The 18,038-nt window shown below is 39.4% G+C and overlaps 1 protein-coding gene across 8 annotated transcripts in view; it reads left to right on the top strand.

Moving 5' to 3' along the window:
* LOC124174945 (venom dipeptidyl peptidase 4) overlaps positions 1-18,038 on the top strand; it is a 207,678-nt gene that overhangs the window by 30,262 nt on the left and 159,378 nt on the right. Inside the window, exons 1-2 of one of the 8 annotated variants that reach the window (XM_046554636.1) lie at positions 8,087-8,233; positions 9,611-9,774. The exons of 3 other annotated variants lie outside the window; for them this stretch is intronic. In XM_046554636.1, the coding sequence (XP_046410592.1) occupies positions 9,748-9,774 (27 nt within the window). In that variant the 5' untranslated portion in view covers positions 8,087-8,233; positions 9,611-9,747. Of the gene's footprint in view, positions 1-8,086; positions 8,347-9,495; positions 9,775-18,038 lie in introns of those variants that run through there. 4 more of the 8 variants (XM_046554635.1, XM_046554633.1, XM_046554632.1 and 1 more) reach the window with 4 other exon arrangements.

Here is an 18,038-nt window from a genome sequence, read left to right as displayed (position 1 = left end):
CTCGGAAAGTCATCGCAGCGGACAGATTCTTCTCGTAGTTGCACCGTCATTTAAAAATTCGACGAGTCATCGGAGTCGTTGATTTTTTTACGACCTTGTACCGAGTCTCCTCCACCACTGCCGAATATTTGTAAATCATTTCCGAATTCGCGTATATGAATTAGACGTTAAACTCTGCAGTAAAGTAAGTAAAAACTAATATTCCTATGTGAAACAAGAGTTGAGCGTTTTTCTTACCGATTTAATTTTCACACGTTTCGCGGCTATTATGAGATCGCTCACGGCGTTCGTGTTTGTTATTATCTTTCCGAGTTCACGCAGCGTGCGTTTCGCATCGGCGAGAGTAAAGCTTGACCACCGTGGAACGTTTTGCTGGCTGATTAGCCGTCACGCGCACCGTTCCGCTCTGATTGAACTCGATAATTCGGCACATTTATTTACTCCGAAACACGGCTGACGAATAATATGTATTCGTCAAACGCACGCGTCGCAGCGTGGTTCGAGATTCTGTAAACATCGGAAAAATCGCTTTCCCCCTTTTTTTTTTTTCTTTTTTTTTTTTTTTGCACCTCTCTTCGATCAAACTCGAACACGTATTTGTACGCAATCGAAACGTGAGCCCTTCTTCTGTTGCAGGGATAAATTTATTACAATTGTACAAACGAGCGCTTGTTTGTTCACGCGGAGTGAATTGAAGAGGAGGATTGAAATGTGCTGTGAGTGGCATTATTTTCAAACGAATTCAAGCGAGAAATAACTATGCGGCAAAAGAAAAAAAAAAAAAAACTGATTTCATTCGTTTCTTTTTTTTACATCCCTTTTTAATTCTTCTTTTCAATTACAGGTTTATTTTCCCGTAAATAAAATTCACGTGATTTGTTTTTTTTTTTTTAATATAAATGGGATCGCTGTCGAATGTTTGAAAAATTATTTCGTTCAACTTGTTTAGGTGTGTATTTACATTGAATGCAGATCATGACGCGAATTCTTATCTATAATCTTATTTCCTTCTTGACGTATCCTTATCAAATCTTTCATCTATAATTAACGATATGTTATTGCATGATTGATGTTTTCCAAATTTGTTGAAAGATTTTATAAATACAATACGGCTAACACATTTTCACCAGAGATATAAGAAAAGCGGGGTGGGATTGAAATTCCGAATTTGAAAGCTTTCGAAAACGCCAAATTCTGAATATTTTGGTGGCGAAACTTAACCTAACTTAACTTAACTCCGACAAGTCAAAGTTCCGAAAGTGCCAAGATGAGAAAATTTAGAAATCTGGAGCATCGAAATTCCGAACGATCAAATATTTCCAGCTCTGCGAATTTCCGGCTTGGCGAAATTTCATCACTTTGATATTTCTGCATTTTGGATTTTCGATATATTCACGTTCGAAATTACGTTCCAAGTTTATCTGATTTTTCACACCCGCTCGCTATCTGAGTATACATTAATTGTCCGAATATTGCTCTATCGAAACTTTATTTTTCGGAATTTCGCCGCGTCGGAACTTTAGTCCGTTCGAAACTCTGTTGTTTCGTAAAAATTTAATACTTTACTTCAAGTTTCGCCCTAAAATAATTTAGACTTGCAAAGCACTTTCGCAAAATTTCAAATTCCGACCTTCAGCTCCGTCCAAAAAATCGCGAGGCATTATTACAGACGCAAATTGACGAAGGAATGAAAACGAATCGAAGACAATGATCAATTAATACAATTACGATGAAGCTGGATTATGCAAAAAGGTTCAAGTTCCGCAGCGGCGGGCAATCGCTGCGGGTGAACAAACAATGCTTAATTAATTCATCCATCGCCGTGGGGGAGGAGGATCACCTTTAATTAAATCTCTTGTCAGCGATTGCGAAGTGCAGCGAACCGCGCACCGAACGCCGCTGCAGCTCTAGGTATGACAATTGTTGCTAAATTGCACTCGTATTATATACGGGAGGGTCTGCAATTAATTATTTCCGTCTGCGTGGGAAACGGTTCAACGTTTTACCGGAACCTGAACTACTTCGTGTATATTTGATAATTCGTTTCATCGCGCGTTGTTCCATCCCCATGTTTTCTTTTTGTAAAAAATTTTTATCCCCGACCCGCGGTTTTATTTTCAGCTTCACGCGAGGCGGAACTAATCGAGACTCGTTATCTCGCGTTTTGTAAAATTAGATCTCCGTTCATTACATAAAAACTTTTTTTACAAAAAATTAATTACATAAAAAATATTACATAAAAACTACAGGCGAAAATTCTTTCCTCGTTTTCCAAAGTATGTATGGTAATAATAATTCGCTACTGCTACGAATCAGCCGATGATATTCAAATAATTCCCACAAATTTGCTTGGTGTTTGTCCATGCCTTGATTATTATTTGAACAAACTTCATATCCGCTCACATTTTGACTAACGGCGAGGCTTTGATATCCCGAGGGGAATTATCAGCCCTGAAATCGCCCGGTGCTTTGATTAAAAAAATAAAAACGAAGAATATTGAGCCGCTCTGCATCGGGTAGCTTGAAAATATGAAAAAAACAAGCTGTAGAATTATTAATTGCCCATCAGAGTGAGTGACGTGTTGTAAAATCGCCGAGTTACATAACTTTTTCTTTTTTTTTTTTTCTTTTTTCGTTATTTTTACAAGGTTCGAGCTCGACAAGACCGTAAAATGTTGAAGGAATGAATTACGAACGAGGGTAATAAGCGTTTTGATTAGTTCGTAATGTAAATATAGCGAAACGAAATGAGAGGGGAGGATGGCAACTCGGAAGATCTTTTGGTAAATTGGCATGGTAAAGCAAAGTCGAAGATGGCGACGGGACTCGGTAACGCTGAAAGGTTTTCGCGCGAGCCAACGACTGCATCCTATTGCGATGAAAAGCTCCGACAATTCGCCATAAGTTCCAATTTCCTTTAAACGATTTCCCATTACGTCGTCCGGTTCCCTCGATTCGTTCTTTCTTTCTTTCTTTCTTTCTTTCTTCCTTTCCAACCTCGGCAAAGGGAAACGCTACATTTACCTTAATACCTATATATACCAATAACGTATGTACGGAATGGTCATTTACTTGCGTACCCGACTCCATTTTTCATTATTTTGTTTGTGATGAAAAAGAAAAAAATTTAATTATAATGATAATAAAATTGAATTTTAGCAAAAGGTGTTTTGTTTAAATTTCGGTTCTGTTGTAACTTTCGTCTAATTGTTGAAAAACCTTACGTTTAATCGTCTAATTGTAAGACAATCTTGGGGCAACGGAAATTGTTCTTCGTACATACTTTTCTTATATTTTTCAATCTTTTATCCTTAATTATTTTTGTACGCGTGATTGGCTTCTTAACGACGACATCAATTATTTAATTGACAGGCTCGTTACAAAGTTTCCGGCAGCGTGTTCCTCGAAGTTGCGTCATCAAAATTGCGCATAATTTTTGAAAACAAGCTTAATCATTGATCACCTAAGCAAGCGCGTTAAAATATACCTTCGTATATTGTACACTAACAATATACGTACGTACAAAATAAGTTTTAAAACAACTGACAAAGCTCTTTTTAAACTTGAACTGAAGTTTGCCTTGCACCTAATAGAAATTTACCGTAGAACACGCGCAAACATTATACTTGCAGGTCGAGGATACGTGAATATGTATACATAACTATAGCAATAATATGTATATGATACTGTAAAATGCACATACGTGTACAGAATCATGGATACCCTTCGTACTGGCAATTTACATCGAACTTCGCAACGGGAGATTTCGCGTTTGCATTTTTTTTCCTATTTTTGATATGAAGAAATTTGCTGCACTTTTCATGACTAGAGAGGTAACTTTATCGGAAATGAATTATGACTTCAATTTTCACGATTTTTTTTCAATCAATTTGTCTCCAACAACAAAAATCGCCATAATTACTCTCGAGTATTGAAAACCTGTTAGTTTACCATCAGAACTAGCACAAAACCGCAAAGAAATATGTCTTCAAATTTCTCTAAACGTACAAAAATCGATATGAAATGGGTGGTTAGAATACTTTAAGTTATTAAATTCGCGACATTTGCCGGAAATTTTTTCGAAATATCTTGGCTAATATATACATTTTTTTTAAACCTACACGCGGGCGCCTCCTTCGATGATCATAATTAAGAATGGCCTCGACTACGGACGACGACGCAGAGAAACGACGGAAGGCGTAAGAAGCGTCGTTAGCTTCGCAAGCAATGCCGCGGGAGATAATTAAAAAAAAAGAAAAAAAGAAAAATAACAAAAAGGAAGAGGCGCGAGGAGAGGAGAAAAAACCGAAGAAGGTACAAAACGAAAAACAGGGTAGAAAGTTGGACACGGATGAGAGAGAGAGCGGGGGGCGAGAGGAATGATTTAGCACTCCGTAGAGGGCAGAGCCCGGAATTCCACCTAGCGGATTCCCTTTGATACAGTCTGCAGCCCCGGGCTATTTTCCTCATCCGTCGCCCAGCGCGCGAGGCCAAAGCTTTTGATATCTTGAATCATACCGCCGACACGACTAATTGAGAAAAGCTGCCCCCGACACGCCCTTTCCTGCCGCCTACACCTTTATAACCCCGCACACAAGACCGATGTGTACCTTTCGCTCGGATGAAATGCTTCGATTCGCGCGATTGCCGGCTTACGCGTTGAAAGTTTTGCTCGTTTTCTAGACAATTTTATAATAGGTACAATATTTTTTGATAAATTCACGTCGTACTTTATCTTATACACGTGTATGTTGTACGATAAGGAAATAGCACTTATTTTTTTTTCTCACACGTTTTTATTCTTGTTATCTTTTCGACTATCACCGGTCAACACGAATTTTCAGTTCGAATTCTACACTGAGAAAAATTTCATTTCTCATGGTGAGTAGAAATAATTGAGTAATTCAGGTGTCGTTGAAAAAAAACTGTTTGAATATTGTTGGGGTTACGAAAAACTAGGTACGCGTAACCATTTTGCGCTATTATCGATCTTCTATCGGAATAGATAAATTTTGATTCTATACATTGAAGAATAACCAAAAGCTTTATTTATTACTTATAAAGTTTTTCTTCGTCTTTTTTACGTTGATAAATAAATCTTCAAATTTTTGGTTGATAGCTAATATGGGTGCCTATTCGGAAGAAAAAGGAAAACGTTTTGCGTCAAGATGTGACGGATTTTATCGTTATTAACGTTATCAGAGGCGGTATAGCGAAAGCACGATGGGAGATTACGTTAGGGGTTTGATTTGAAAAAAATCCGTACGAAAATAGAAGTACGAAAAATATTAACTTTTAAACTTTGTTCATCAATTCTTTTACATCTGTATTTTATTGATAATTACAATCTTTGTATTATAAAAGTGATTTATATGCAGAACTGAATGTTTGTTTAATTGTTATTTACCATAAATGTTTGAGAAAATAGGTGATTTGTCTTAAAATCCGAAATATCATTCTAGTTTCTACAAAAACAAACTTTACATAATAATCAAAACTATTTTCTCAATCATTAGTTACGTAAAGGAAATCAGAATTATATATCTATAGATATAATCACGTGAGAAACAGTTATCCTTCGTATCGTCCAGATTCGACTGTCGTTAATGTACGCAAAAAACATCTAGATGACAATATGTCGCATAAGCGGGATCGATTTTCCCGGAAGTACAATCGGTGGGTAAATTAAGAGTGTTTCGGGCACTTCGCATATGAAACGGCGTGCAACACGTGATTTGAAATTCCGTGTTGCCTCTCGTCCTGTCAAAGGCTTCCTGCCTCCTGGACCAGGGATGAAAGGGTCGGTAGTCACGTGCAGTTACTGCGACACGCGGCTTATGTCTGCCGGGAAACCCGAAGCTGGTTTCCCTCGCGATCGACTTTACACCTACACACATGTGTCCGTGTGTCATGTTACAGACATTCACCCCGCGCCCTCTCTGCACTCCGCGCACGTATTTTCTAAGCAATCACTGCTTCGATCTGAGCCTTTAAATTTATTTTTCCTCGGTTATTTTCTCCCTCATTACTGGTTTGTGACGGCAGGTGCACGTAAGGATTCGGAAAATAAGAAATCAAGCGAATCGAGAAAACGTCGTAACGCGGTCAGCCTCTCCAATTTTTCTCATTCATTCGCGGTGCCTTCCGCGCTCAATTTCCGCAGGAATATCAATCTCGTTATATCGCGGAATAAAATCCGGCTCATTATACAAACGCGGTAGGATTCTCGTATAAAATAGCAAGCTCGAAGCCTCTGACCGAGAGGAACGGGTTTGATTTTAGAGAAACAGAGAGAGAGAGAGAGAGAGAGAGAGAAATATATGATTATTTATTATGCCTTGGCAAGCCTTTGGCAAGATATGAATAAGATGAGATTACAATATATGGAATAAGTTTGAGTTTAAATTCTTTCCAGATACTTACATACTGATAAATATGCTCTAATTATTGTAATAAGTATAATTCATCTTGATTACGTTTTTGTAAATATAGTTCTTCATGAATACATTCTAATAAAAATAAAAATAACGCATAAAAGAGACAGAGAGAGAGAGGGAGAGAGAGATAGACAGAACGAACCTGGAGCAACGTTTCAAGGCATAATTTACGGCGTTACGTTTGAAAGAGCCACGAAAGAGGTTGAAATCGGTTCTGAAGTATGCCGACTTTATTAAGCCTCACAAAATGCCCCTTGAACTCTCTCGAAGCCTTACCGTAACGCCCTGGCGGTTAATGATTTCGACGACGGAATGAAAATTTAATTTCCACGTTTACGATCACGAGGCTTGAATATCTGGTATACACGTAAGCCGGGGTTAAACAGGGCCTACCGATATTTGCGCAGAATATTGTGTAACGCGATTTTCGGATAACAGAGAGCGGCTTTAAAGTATCTAAATTATATCATCATTGTATTGTACGTGAAACGGCGGTATATTAAAAAACACCGCGAGAATGAGAGAAAATATTGTTCGCGTGTTTGTGAAAAATAATTTTTACCACTGAATATTTTTTCCACATTTCGCAGAGAAATAATTTATCGAATCGGCAATAGGTAATTCTGATTTATTTATCGATGGTTATTTCCCACATGTATCCTGCGTAACCAGTCTTATAATATTGTTACCATATTGAAACTATAAGAGACCAGAAGCGCTTAATAAATGCTGATCGATGCCAGTTTTCCGATGATTTTCCCTGTCCTAGATTAATCGACCTTCCAAAAAGTAATCAACTCTGCGTCGGGAAAAGAATTTTCATAAAAAGACGAGTTAACGTTCAAAAACTTGGGGCGTAAATTAGAATAGCTCGGTATCCGACTCTAATGAAAAAAAAAAAAAAAAAATACCAATATCATCAATACTTAGACCTCACTGAACACTTTTCCACGGAAAAAACCAAAAAATCTCTAGAACTTTCGGTTTGACCCGCGTTCAAAGGACCCGTATGCCGGCAACGTATTAGCGAAATTCGAAAAGGTCGCGTCCCCGGTAAAACGGTATGGTAATAAGAATATGTCCATCGAGAAACGAGCTTTCCGTTTGACCGGAAGGTGAATAAGTAAAGGCTGAAAATGCATAGTAGGTGAAGCGGGTGTAGAAGGACGCGATTGCTGTCACGCCGAAGGAGACTCCTGGATAAGTTAAGGCGCGGGCGGCGGTTCTTGCATGAGATGAGATGAGCGTAGAGAGGGAGAGACAGAGAGAGAGAGAGGGAGGAGCGGAGAGGAGAAGGTGCGGGCATTCAACAGGTATTACCGTTCCACGACGGACGGCGGGGCCCCTCGCACCTTCGTTTTCACCCCCGGCGCCGTTTCATCCCCTCCAAAGATCACCACCCCGAGAACTAACTCCCGAACTCCTCGAGCATATCTCCCCCCTCCGCCCCTTCTTCGCCCGACGCTGGCCGCGCGAGTCTCGCGCCGTCGGTGCATCGGCGAGAGAAAGAGAGAGAGAGAGAGAGAGAGAGAGAGAGAGAGAGAGAGAGAGAGAGGGCGCGCGGGAGGGAGGGAGGGAGAGAGAGGTTCGCGGCCCGCGCTTGACAGCCAGCTGAGTTGCGCCCATTGGCTTCAGTCCTCCGACGGCAGTCGCGCGACACACGTGAATTTAGCCGCATCTTCTTTGCACCGCCGCCTGTCGTTTGTTCGTCACGTGCGGACGCGAACTTTTCAAACTTTCTCTGTGTGTCGTCGTTTGTTTATCACCGACTGTTTTCGATCGTTCGATTGACTCGGGTTAGTTTGCTTTCGTTTTTTGTTCCACTGGTATATGTATGTATAATAATGTATGTGCGATAAATGCAGTGCGTCAAATATCGATTTGTTATTATCCGTTTGTGACTTTGTTGGTTGGTTGTTTTCGTTTTTTTCTTTTTTTTTTTTTTTTCACGAGAGCGAATCAGTGACACCTAACCTGACTCGACGTAACCTAACCTAACCTAACCTAAACTAAACTACTTTCTCTCATTGTCAACGCGGTTAGTTCGTTTTCATTATCGAGTGTGTCAAACCCATCGTACGATGAAAAAAACAAAAGGAACAGAAATAGAAAATATTGAATGAAGATCGGTGTTTACTTGTACACTTTTCTAAATATTACTACCGATTGGAAAATAATGGTTATTTCTTATTCCTGTTCCTATTTTTCTTCATTGCGAAATGGGATTGTAGAGGGTTCGCTGGTCAATTTCGACGTTGTCGCATATATCAGAACAAGGGTCTAACAGTCCCAATCTATACGTAAATCTGAACAAAAACACTCCAACACATTTTCAATAGATACAGAAATAGAGAAATGGCACGGATTCAACGAAATGGCAATAGTAAATTCATAGAATTCGTGCCATCTCTTTATTTCTGCGTCAAGTGAAATTGTGTTGGATTATTTATGTTTAAAATAGCGTATAAAATGGGGCTGTTAAAGCCTTTTATGCCTTTGTGATACGTAGACTTTGATATTTAGCCATATATACATCAACGTCGACATTGACCAGTGAACCCTCTTAAGATTTCCGTGGGCGTCACACCGGCTTTTGTTTTTACCCGAAAAGAGCCGCGAGCGTAGGTGAATATTATGAAATCGTGTCGGTGGTTTGACGGCGTGGTGGTTTTTTTTTTTCTCCGTTCAGTTTATTCTGCCCTTTTGACGTCGTAACATCGAACTCGAGGCGAATGGATTGGTATAAATCATCGTCGTCGATCTGTCGGTTTCACCACCGTCGTTTTGCGGTCGAGAGTGCAAACGACAAAAAGTGACGCATCGTCGTTCAGTACGTATAGTACAAGAAATCGAATCGGGGAAAGAAAGACACGTACAAATACGGGCGTACTCGCGATGTACGAGGAAGAAGAGATAATCTGAAGGAAGAAAAAGTAACAGCGCGAAAACTCGATTGAACGCGCGCGTTCGTTTGTCTTCTCCGTCGATAATAACGACTCCGATATTACCGCGCATCTGAGACGTACGTTAGACTCGTGCGAGCTTTTTGTTTTCACAGTCGACCTAGGATTTCGTTCAATCGCTAATCGGCAAATGTTGTATACATCGAAATAGCATTTCTTCGTCCGTTTCTATTCGTCGTACTTTCCTGATCCCCAATTTCGTGCAAACAGAAAGTGCAAGGACACTGCGCAGTGAGATTGATGGATTGAAATTGCATGCAAAGAGAAGTTGGGACGATCTCTGATTGGGAACTGGGTACCGGATTTGCGAATTGGATTCACGACCTGCGGCAAACCCAGCAACAGCTATGACGGAGGGACGACTCGACGTTAGCGTAAGTCAATAATAATATTATAGTCGCAATTTAACTTATCGCCCGCGAATTGTCCCTTGTTTCAAATTTAATTTAACTTTGCCAAGCGTATTGCGTTATATACGTACGTGCGGTGCATTGTGCATTTATATACGATGTACGATGTACGAAATACATTTGCCTGCGGAAATGATTGCGTGAAAAATTTTGTCACGTGATGTTTACCAGGGAGAGAAAGCCTTCGGGTCATAACTTTGTTGTTGTCAATTTGACGGAAGTTTGAGCAGATATACACCGCGACATATAAAAAATGAAACTCGTTTTATCTTTACGAGGGTGAAGTTAGCGACGTTAGTGCAACGTTGCATACGTTTGGGTAAAAATCGTTACTTCGCAACTTTACCACCGCCTGAAACCTGGTAAGCCGTGATAAACGAAACGTGCTTGTAGTTTGAATAAAAAAAACAAACATCATTCTCAAATTGGGCGGTCACGATTTATTCCCTGATATTTCGTCACCTTAACGTTGCCAACTTCAGCGTCGTCTGATTTTCGTAGTTTTTGTCTTTTTTATTCTATTTTGTTCATAACGAATCGTCGGTTATGGTAAAAGTTTAAACTAGGTAAAAAGTGCGTTCTGACAAGTAAAAATATGTTTCGGTATGCTTAACGTACCGCGTATAATCTCTACATATACACTATAACAGTAATTTAAGTGTTACTAGTGCGGAAAGTGGGCGATTTTCAACTAGTGCGAAGTTTGCGACAATCGTACGAGTCGCGATTAACTTTTGGCTCGAATCACGCAGTATAGTTTTTGTAACAAGCGAATGAAAAGTGGTGGAGCTTTGCGGGATGCGAGTGGTCAATTTATTTTCCCTAGGGACGAAAGTAATATCCCAGTGAAGCGATCGCGAACTTATCTTTATAACACTGGGATGAAATTGGTTGCTTTTGTCCCGTTAAACTGCTACGTGAAGCCCCACTTTTCATGCACGATATTTTTTCTCGCACTTGTGAAGAAAAGTTTGATTTCAGAAGAAAACGAATGTAACGTAATAATTCAATAGCGGTAGATCAGGGACAATCCAGAGGCACAGAAACCCGGCTTCACGAAACCAAACCCAACCGCGTAAACTTCAGGTTGAACCCATCGTCGGCCCAATGACGTCACTAGCGGTGCGTAAAGTTCGTGCATAAAATTACTACGTCGAAAAATACGAATGCGCAAAGGAAGTCCGAGTGCGTAAGATTGCGAAATTTACGCACGCTTGACAGGATTCGGAAATCCAACTTTCCAAGCATGTGTCAGAAAAACGTGTTAATTTTAATTTCAAGCATAATATCGCCAATTGCGATGTTCTTCAACGAAAAAGACACGGACGTGACCTGATTATTTTACATTTCTCTCTGTTATTCACAGATACATAAAAAAGTGAAATTTTTATTCGCGCAGCAAGGACCCCGATTGATAATATACATATTATTAGCGCAATATCTGGTTCACCGTTTAGAGAATATATATATATATATATATGTAATTACTATTGGTATTAGTTATATTATTCAACGAACTCTGGAAAGCTCGAAATTAATTCGGGATCCGATATACGGTAAAAATTTCTTCCAACGTTCTCACCGTACACATGCAAGTTGTTTTCTTGTGCGGCTGATAGACTTTTCGACGGTACGTAGTAATCAAAACAAATAACAAAACAACTAGATGTAGCCCACTGACCCTGATCCGCGGATAAGTTGTTGAAGGTTATGGGCGTGGAAACTGTTCGGCAAACCCGATGTCTACCATTCGCTAGATCGGGCGATTCTTTGCATTCTATACTTTCGGAGAAGATATGGTTTTTTTTTTACGATTATTACAAGCTATGGATAGCTTTTTTTTTTTTTTATTTGTTAATGTCACCTTAACCTTTTTATTTACTCATATTCGCCGCAACGCGGGTCTTAAAAGAAACATATTTGATGATAGTAACAATCAAACGATGTGAAAAAAGAGATCGCATAGTCCGGCAGTACGATTCATGTCTATTCCTGCTGATTTAATTATCATTATTGTTATCATTGTTATTGCTATTAATCATCATCATTTGCTTTTTTTTTTTTTTTATCTTTGGACAGATAACGATAATAATACGAGTTTGAATATCTCGTGTCTAATTTCCGTGTTTTTTTTTGTTTCATTCTTGTAGGATTCTAAACGCCTTGAATTAATGTTTCATCGATGAAAAATGTAATATACAGGTGTAAAGTAACGATGTTGTATAGAATTCATCAGATCCTTGGGCTATAATTATTTTCTCTTATTTTTTCGCCATTCTCTTCTTTGCTCTCGTGTAACAATACCTATACAATATATGTATAAGACTCGGAATTGCCGCTACGTTTTTATTACGCTACGGCACGTCCGCATTCTTGATTGTAACACACACATACACACACACACACACGTGCCATTTGATTACGTAACGATATAAATTTACATCAGTCGAACGGAGGCACATGCACATGTATTTATCTCAGAAACAACATTTCGTTAGTGAAATTTTGTAATCGCGCACGCTACGCTGCCAATTATCATCACCGTATAACGTGCATATTCATGTTTCACTAAATGCACGTACGTATAAATGCACACTCGTGCCATGCAAACACTTGCACGACTGCACGAGTATGCATACGTTGTTTTATATTAGGTACGAGATTCAACGCACACTTGAGAGAGTGACTTTTAAACGTCGAATTTGTCTCATTTTCTCGTATACTTTATCTTAGTTGCATACGTACACAATTTACACACGCATACAAGTACATACGTTGTACCAATCGCTGTTAAACAGGCAATGAACGAACGGTAACGTTGCAAACATTTGTTTGTCGTGATAATAATTCTAACAACAACAACAACAACAATAATAATAATAACAATAATAATAATAACAACAATAATAATAATAATAGCAATAACAATACCTGTAAACGTGTAGGATTCGTGTAGCTGCACAGGCTAAAATATTCCGGAAATGTACGGCACGGGGCGCGATTTCCTTCCCGGTGATTTTATGCCTCGTATAGTTTGACTGGATGTTTTTTTCCTGCCAAATTGGCTCCCTAACTTTTCCTCGCTGCCCCACGTCGCCTCTTGTTCATCGTATTTATATGGGTAAGAGGATGCCCGATTTTTCCTCGTCTCCTTTTTCCCGTCCCGAAATCCGTTCAGCTAGTCGCATACCGCCTGTGTTTAGCAAGCTCTGTTATGTATTGCGTACTGCTTTAGGTACGCACGTATCGTGTCTGTTACACCTATTATACACGTTGTAGAGAACGGAATAGTTACAGTTTGCAACTTCGTAGCGTGCAGTGATTGGGATCGAGATCTCGACGCGGAAGAATCCTGCCAAATTTTCATGCAACGTACGCGTTTTCCGCTTGTTGAAACATAGAGGCGAGTCGATGATGAGGCTGAAGTAACGTTAAATTGATTATTCCACAATTTTAGAACGACGTTTATACGGTGTTGGCTTTTCAAAATAAGAGTACGTTGCGTTTGTCATGGTTTAATAAATTTCGGACATCCCTGAAAGCGCGAAGTAATGATTTTTCTCACGCGAGTCGCTTAATTTAAATGGCATCTTTTTTATGATTCGTACACTTGCAATGCGATAAAAACTTTACATTCTCTTTTTTGGTTATTATCGTTCAGATATTTAAATACGTTTGACAGTGAAAACGTCAAATTTTATCATCTGCCATTAATATCGTTGTAATTGTATATACGGTGAAAAAGGTCAATTTCAGGGGGGAAAAGGATGGAGGTGATAAGATATTATATAATGGAAATTTGTGCGTCATGTTATTATAGAAGAGTGCAAAAATTTCGATATATGTATTAGAGCGGTTCTTATTTTGGTCATGTCAGAATTTCGTCGCGCTCACCCCCCCCGAATGTGATCAAAATATATCGACAAAAATCTGGCTAAATCCTTGAATTTTTCCCGTAAATCTAACACGCCTCGCCAGGGAGTAGAATTTTTGCATGGAAAAATGCATGGAATTGAAATTTTTTTTTTAAAGAAAACTGTTTATCGCTTCAAAACCATTTATCATAAAAACATTTCCTTTAGCCGATTTGTAGTAAATTTAATGCTCTACAAAAACGATCGGTTGTAAAATTTTCTTAAATCTAACATTTATCACGTTATTAGCGAAATTTCGTTGTTCAGCGTGGCGTTTTAGAGTATTGTCCGAAAAAATCGGGGATTTAGCCAGATTTTTCTCTATTATATGTTGATTACTCTCTGAGGGGGGGTGCAAAGAAATTCCGACGTGACCAAAATAAGAACCACCCTAACATACGTATATATTTTATGAGTATAAGGGGTCTATCTTCAAACAGAGATGTATTCGATTTTGACATTGACACGCAGTGACAAAATTTTTACCTCACCTTATAACATATTCCGGCACGATTTTCTTCCAATATTTCGTTCGTGCCACTTGAGTAATTCCAGAGTCAAAAGACGACGCGACTTTGTCACCAGAGTTACAGATTCTATGTACATACGTGCGTATAGTATGTACTATATTATATATAATATTATACGAGTTTTCTCGAAGAAATCGTGAAAAGTGTGTCAGATATTTTCTGTTTGAACCCGTAGTAGGTGAAGTAGTTTTTCTGCCTTATTTATAATCCAAAGTTGTTTGTTTAACGTAGTTTTAACGACGTATGCAATGATCGTCAAAAACGAAAATACCTTTGCAAGTTTTTTCGGAACGGTGAGTCGAACCAATTACCGCAAATTCGTATTTTTTTTTTGACTGTTACTCATTCGAAGCAGATAATTGACGAATTGATGAATTTACTTTCGACGGGATTATTTTTTATAACGAGAATTGCCGAAGCGACGATAAAACTTCGCGATCGGAGTTGATAATGTATTGTTTGAGTTATCGTTTCCACTCCGATCAACAATTGTCGAATCTTCACCTGTTCAAACAAAATTACGTATAATAGCATGTTATTTTAACGATACGTGCAAAGAATGAGATAGTTTTAGGTACGTGCACGACGATAGCTCAACGAGTTTTGAAAAATGAATTTCTCGTACGAAATGACGCGTGTGTCGCCGAGTAGAAAACTCGTTCGGTCCGCAGGTGTTGCCTTATCGAATCGTTCGCCATTCCACCCTCAACTTTTACGCGCCACGGTTTAGAATTTCCAAAACTTCTATTTCACGTTCAAAGAGAATTTTTTCCACTTTTATTTTCCGTCTTATTCTTTTACATCCTCTTCCTATTCTTTTTTCTTTATCCCTGTTATATTATTTCTCTTTCTCTTTGTCTCCCTCTCCCGATCTTTTCTCCCCCCCCCCCCCCCCCCCCCCGCCGCCAGTCGTAAACGGATCGAAATTCCATATATCGAAATGCGAAATCCGATAAAATTCTACCCTTCGAATCCCCAGCAGGAATCCCCCGAATTCCTTGGCACGCGAATCGTCCGTTATTTACGCCGTTTCTCGCCGCCCCCTTACCGTGCAGCTATGGAAGAAACAGAAAAGAAGGGGATGATGAAAAATAGAGCGTCACAGCGGAAGAGGTAGAAGAAGAAAGAAAATTTAGAACTTTTCGTTATAATACTGTATACGGAGACAATTATTCTTCACGCGGGATTAAAACTATGCGTATTATAAAACCTTCGAGATTACCGCGTGATTGATTTTAATATGCAGATGAACGTAGCTTTTTACACCCCCCCCCCCCCCCCCTCCCCCCAAGTTTACAGGGGTTTAGATGATTTTTGTTATGCAAAAATGGTAACGCAGACAATTTTTGCAGGGTGCTTAACGTGACCCGATGGTGAACAAATGTCTTGTACAGAATAATTGAACCATCGCAAGTATATTACCTATCTAATTTGATATACATATATGTATATATTCTTTTTACTATTATTACTTTTAACTGGGACTTATTACCGCGGTTGCGTAACATAGCTATCTTTTAGAAGCTTGCCCGTAAAACTGCAATGAAAATAAATATCGCGATCAAAGTCGGCGATATAAAGTTTTCTTAATCGATAAAAAAATAGGTAGATACGAAACTCTTTGACTCTTCGACTTGTATTCCGCTCGAGCTTCTTCTCCCTCGCTTATACTTTGGGGTGGGTGGGTGAAATGACGCGTGCACACCGAACCTTCATTTACAGTCCGGTGAAGTGAGGCGTAATCGAGCTGCGGCTTCGGGTCAACGTTGCAACGCAACGCCTGAAAGCTCCAGCAGCAGCTAATAAACCCTCGACTTACTCGGCCGAAGGCTTGCAAGCGCTGGCAGCGCCTCGCAGGGCGTCGTCGTTGGTGCCGCCGTTGGCTTTGCATACGACTCTTATGAATAGCAAATTGCTTTGAAACGGAGAGAAACAAGCACGGGCCTCGAACCACCTCGCCTCGCATTAAATTTTGATACTTTCGCTCTACCTCAACTTCACCTTTTACCCATATTTTATTTATGCACACACGCATGCGCATACATTGCGGATATACGGATGGCCGTGCTGTCGGACTGCAATTGGTTACTGCGGGCTTTTCCGATTTCTCCGACTCCTCGAGTATCCAAATGTTACACCGCTTTAGGGAACAGCTTTTTCTCTCTCTGATAATGCCGCAGGTTGTCGATTTGCAAACTTTTATTAAATCAGCTTCTGCTGTACGCTCGGACAAAAAATTTCGTCGTAACGACCAAAATTTGATCCTGACAACGAAATTTCAGGGTTAATGTACATCCGACCAAACATTATTTTCACACGACTGCGACGTTTAGTCGATTTTACGGTGCGAGAAAAGTAGACGTTTTGGTTATGTCGGAGATAATGTTCTGCGCCGCAATTCCATGGATTCTGTTGCGGTGGCGAAATCAGATCTACGCAGCGAAATCACTTCGCAAGGATTGAAAAACGATTTTTTGGTTACCGTAACTGAAAAAATTATGGTTTTATTGCGATTTGTGATACAGGAATTAAGTGCCACGTCAAACAATGACGAAGAAACGTGCCAATCTGAATCGACGGGATGATTCGATCCCATTGAACCACGAACGAGTTAGTTCTACTGATTTACTGGACAGACGCCCGAAGCCTCTCGTAACAACTCCTCGTCTTACTTCTTTCGAGAGACAGGATTTTCAACGCGTTACGGAGAGTATTTTGCCACTTGAACAAAAATTTTGTGGATTTACGATGCGACGTGTTATTTGATAGCGGTAATCGGTTAGCAGCTCTCATGACTTCGTAAATTTTACCGACCTTTATCCGTCGAATGGATTCGGTGAACCGTACGAAGCGATTTAGTTTAATTTACCATAGGGTATTTAATATTTTGACGATACCACGCAAAAAAGTATTATTTGATCAAATTGACAAAGTGAAAATTGAGATTTCTTATTGACAAGTATATTTTATCGAATTAAATTTGTATGCGATTTAGACACACTGATTTCAATAATTTTGTCATCTACGTCATGATATTGTGTTCCCACAAGTAAATTTTCTACAAAATGCGACTACAATTCAATTTTTATAATAAAAGCGGAAAATTTTTTCCGAGTCCAGATTGACAAAATCGCGTTTAATATACAGTATCTAAACTTGTGGCAGCAATGATATCGTCAACATGATGTACAATTGCGTTTTACGACACTGATTTCAGTCTCAGCGAGGCTGTACGTTGATATTTGTTATAGGTACGTATATACGTGTAATATATAGTTTAATTTACGACCGCGGTGTTCGATCCGCTCCTCGTTTCGTCGAAACCACCCTTAACTCAACCCTCAATTCAACTTGGTCACAAAACCATTCAACGCAGCACGGCTAATGATTTCGTCCTTTTCATCGACGGAGTGAAAATTCAATTTCCTCATTTTTGTCTATAACGCTCTGGAAGCTTTTCTCTGCTGCCGCAGCCAAGGATCGATCCGTTCTATAAATGCTAGCGTGCCGCAGTAACCGACTAAATGCATGCTTCAAAATTTACACCTTGCAATGCTGGACAAGATGATGAGAATTATTTCTTATACCTAGGTGAAAATATGACTATAAATACGCATCTAGATATTAGACGGAGGATAGTTTGTCATAAAAAATGTCCGTTCGTATATAAAAGCTAAGATTATCCTCAGTTTCAGTCTAGATAGCCGAAAAGATATGAAACATGAAAAATGGAGATTCTTACAATGCGCTAAGAAAAAACGAATCGCCGATTCGGCAAGATATT

This window comes from Neodiprion fabricii, chromosome 2, assembly GCF_021155785.1.
Source record: "Neodiprion fabricii isolate iyNeoFabr1 chromosome 2, iyNeoFabr1.1, whole genome shotgun sequence".
NCBI classification, from domain to species: domain Eukaryota; kingdom Metazoa; phylum Arthropoda; class Insecta; order Hymenoptera; family Diprionidae; genus Neodiprion; species Neodiprion fabricii.
The sequence above is the reverse complement of the archived record's forward strand: the minus strand, read 5'-3'. Positions and strand labels throughout refer to the sequence as shown.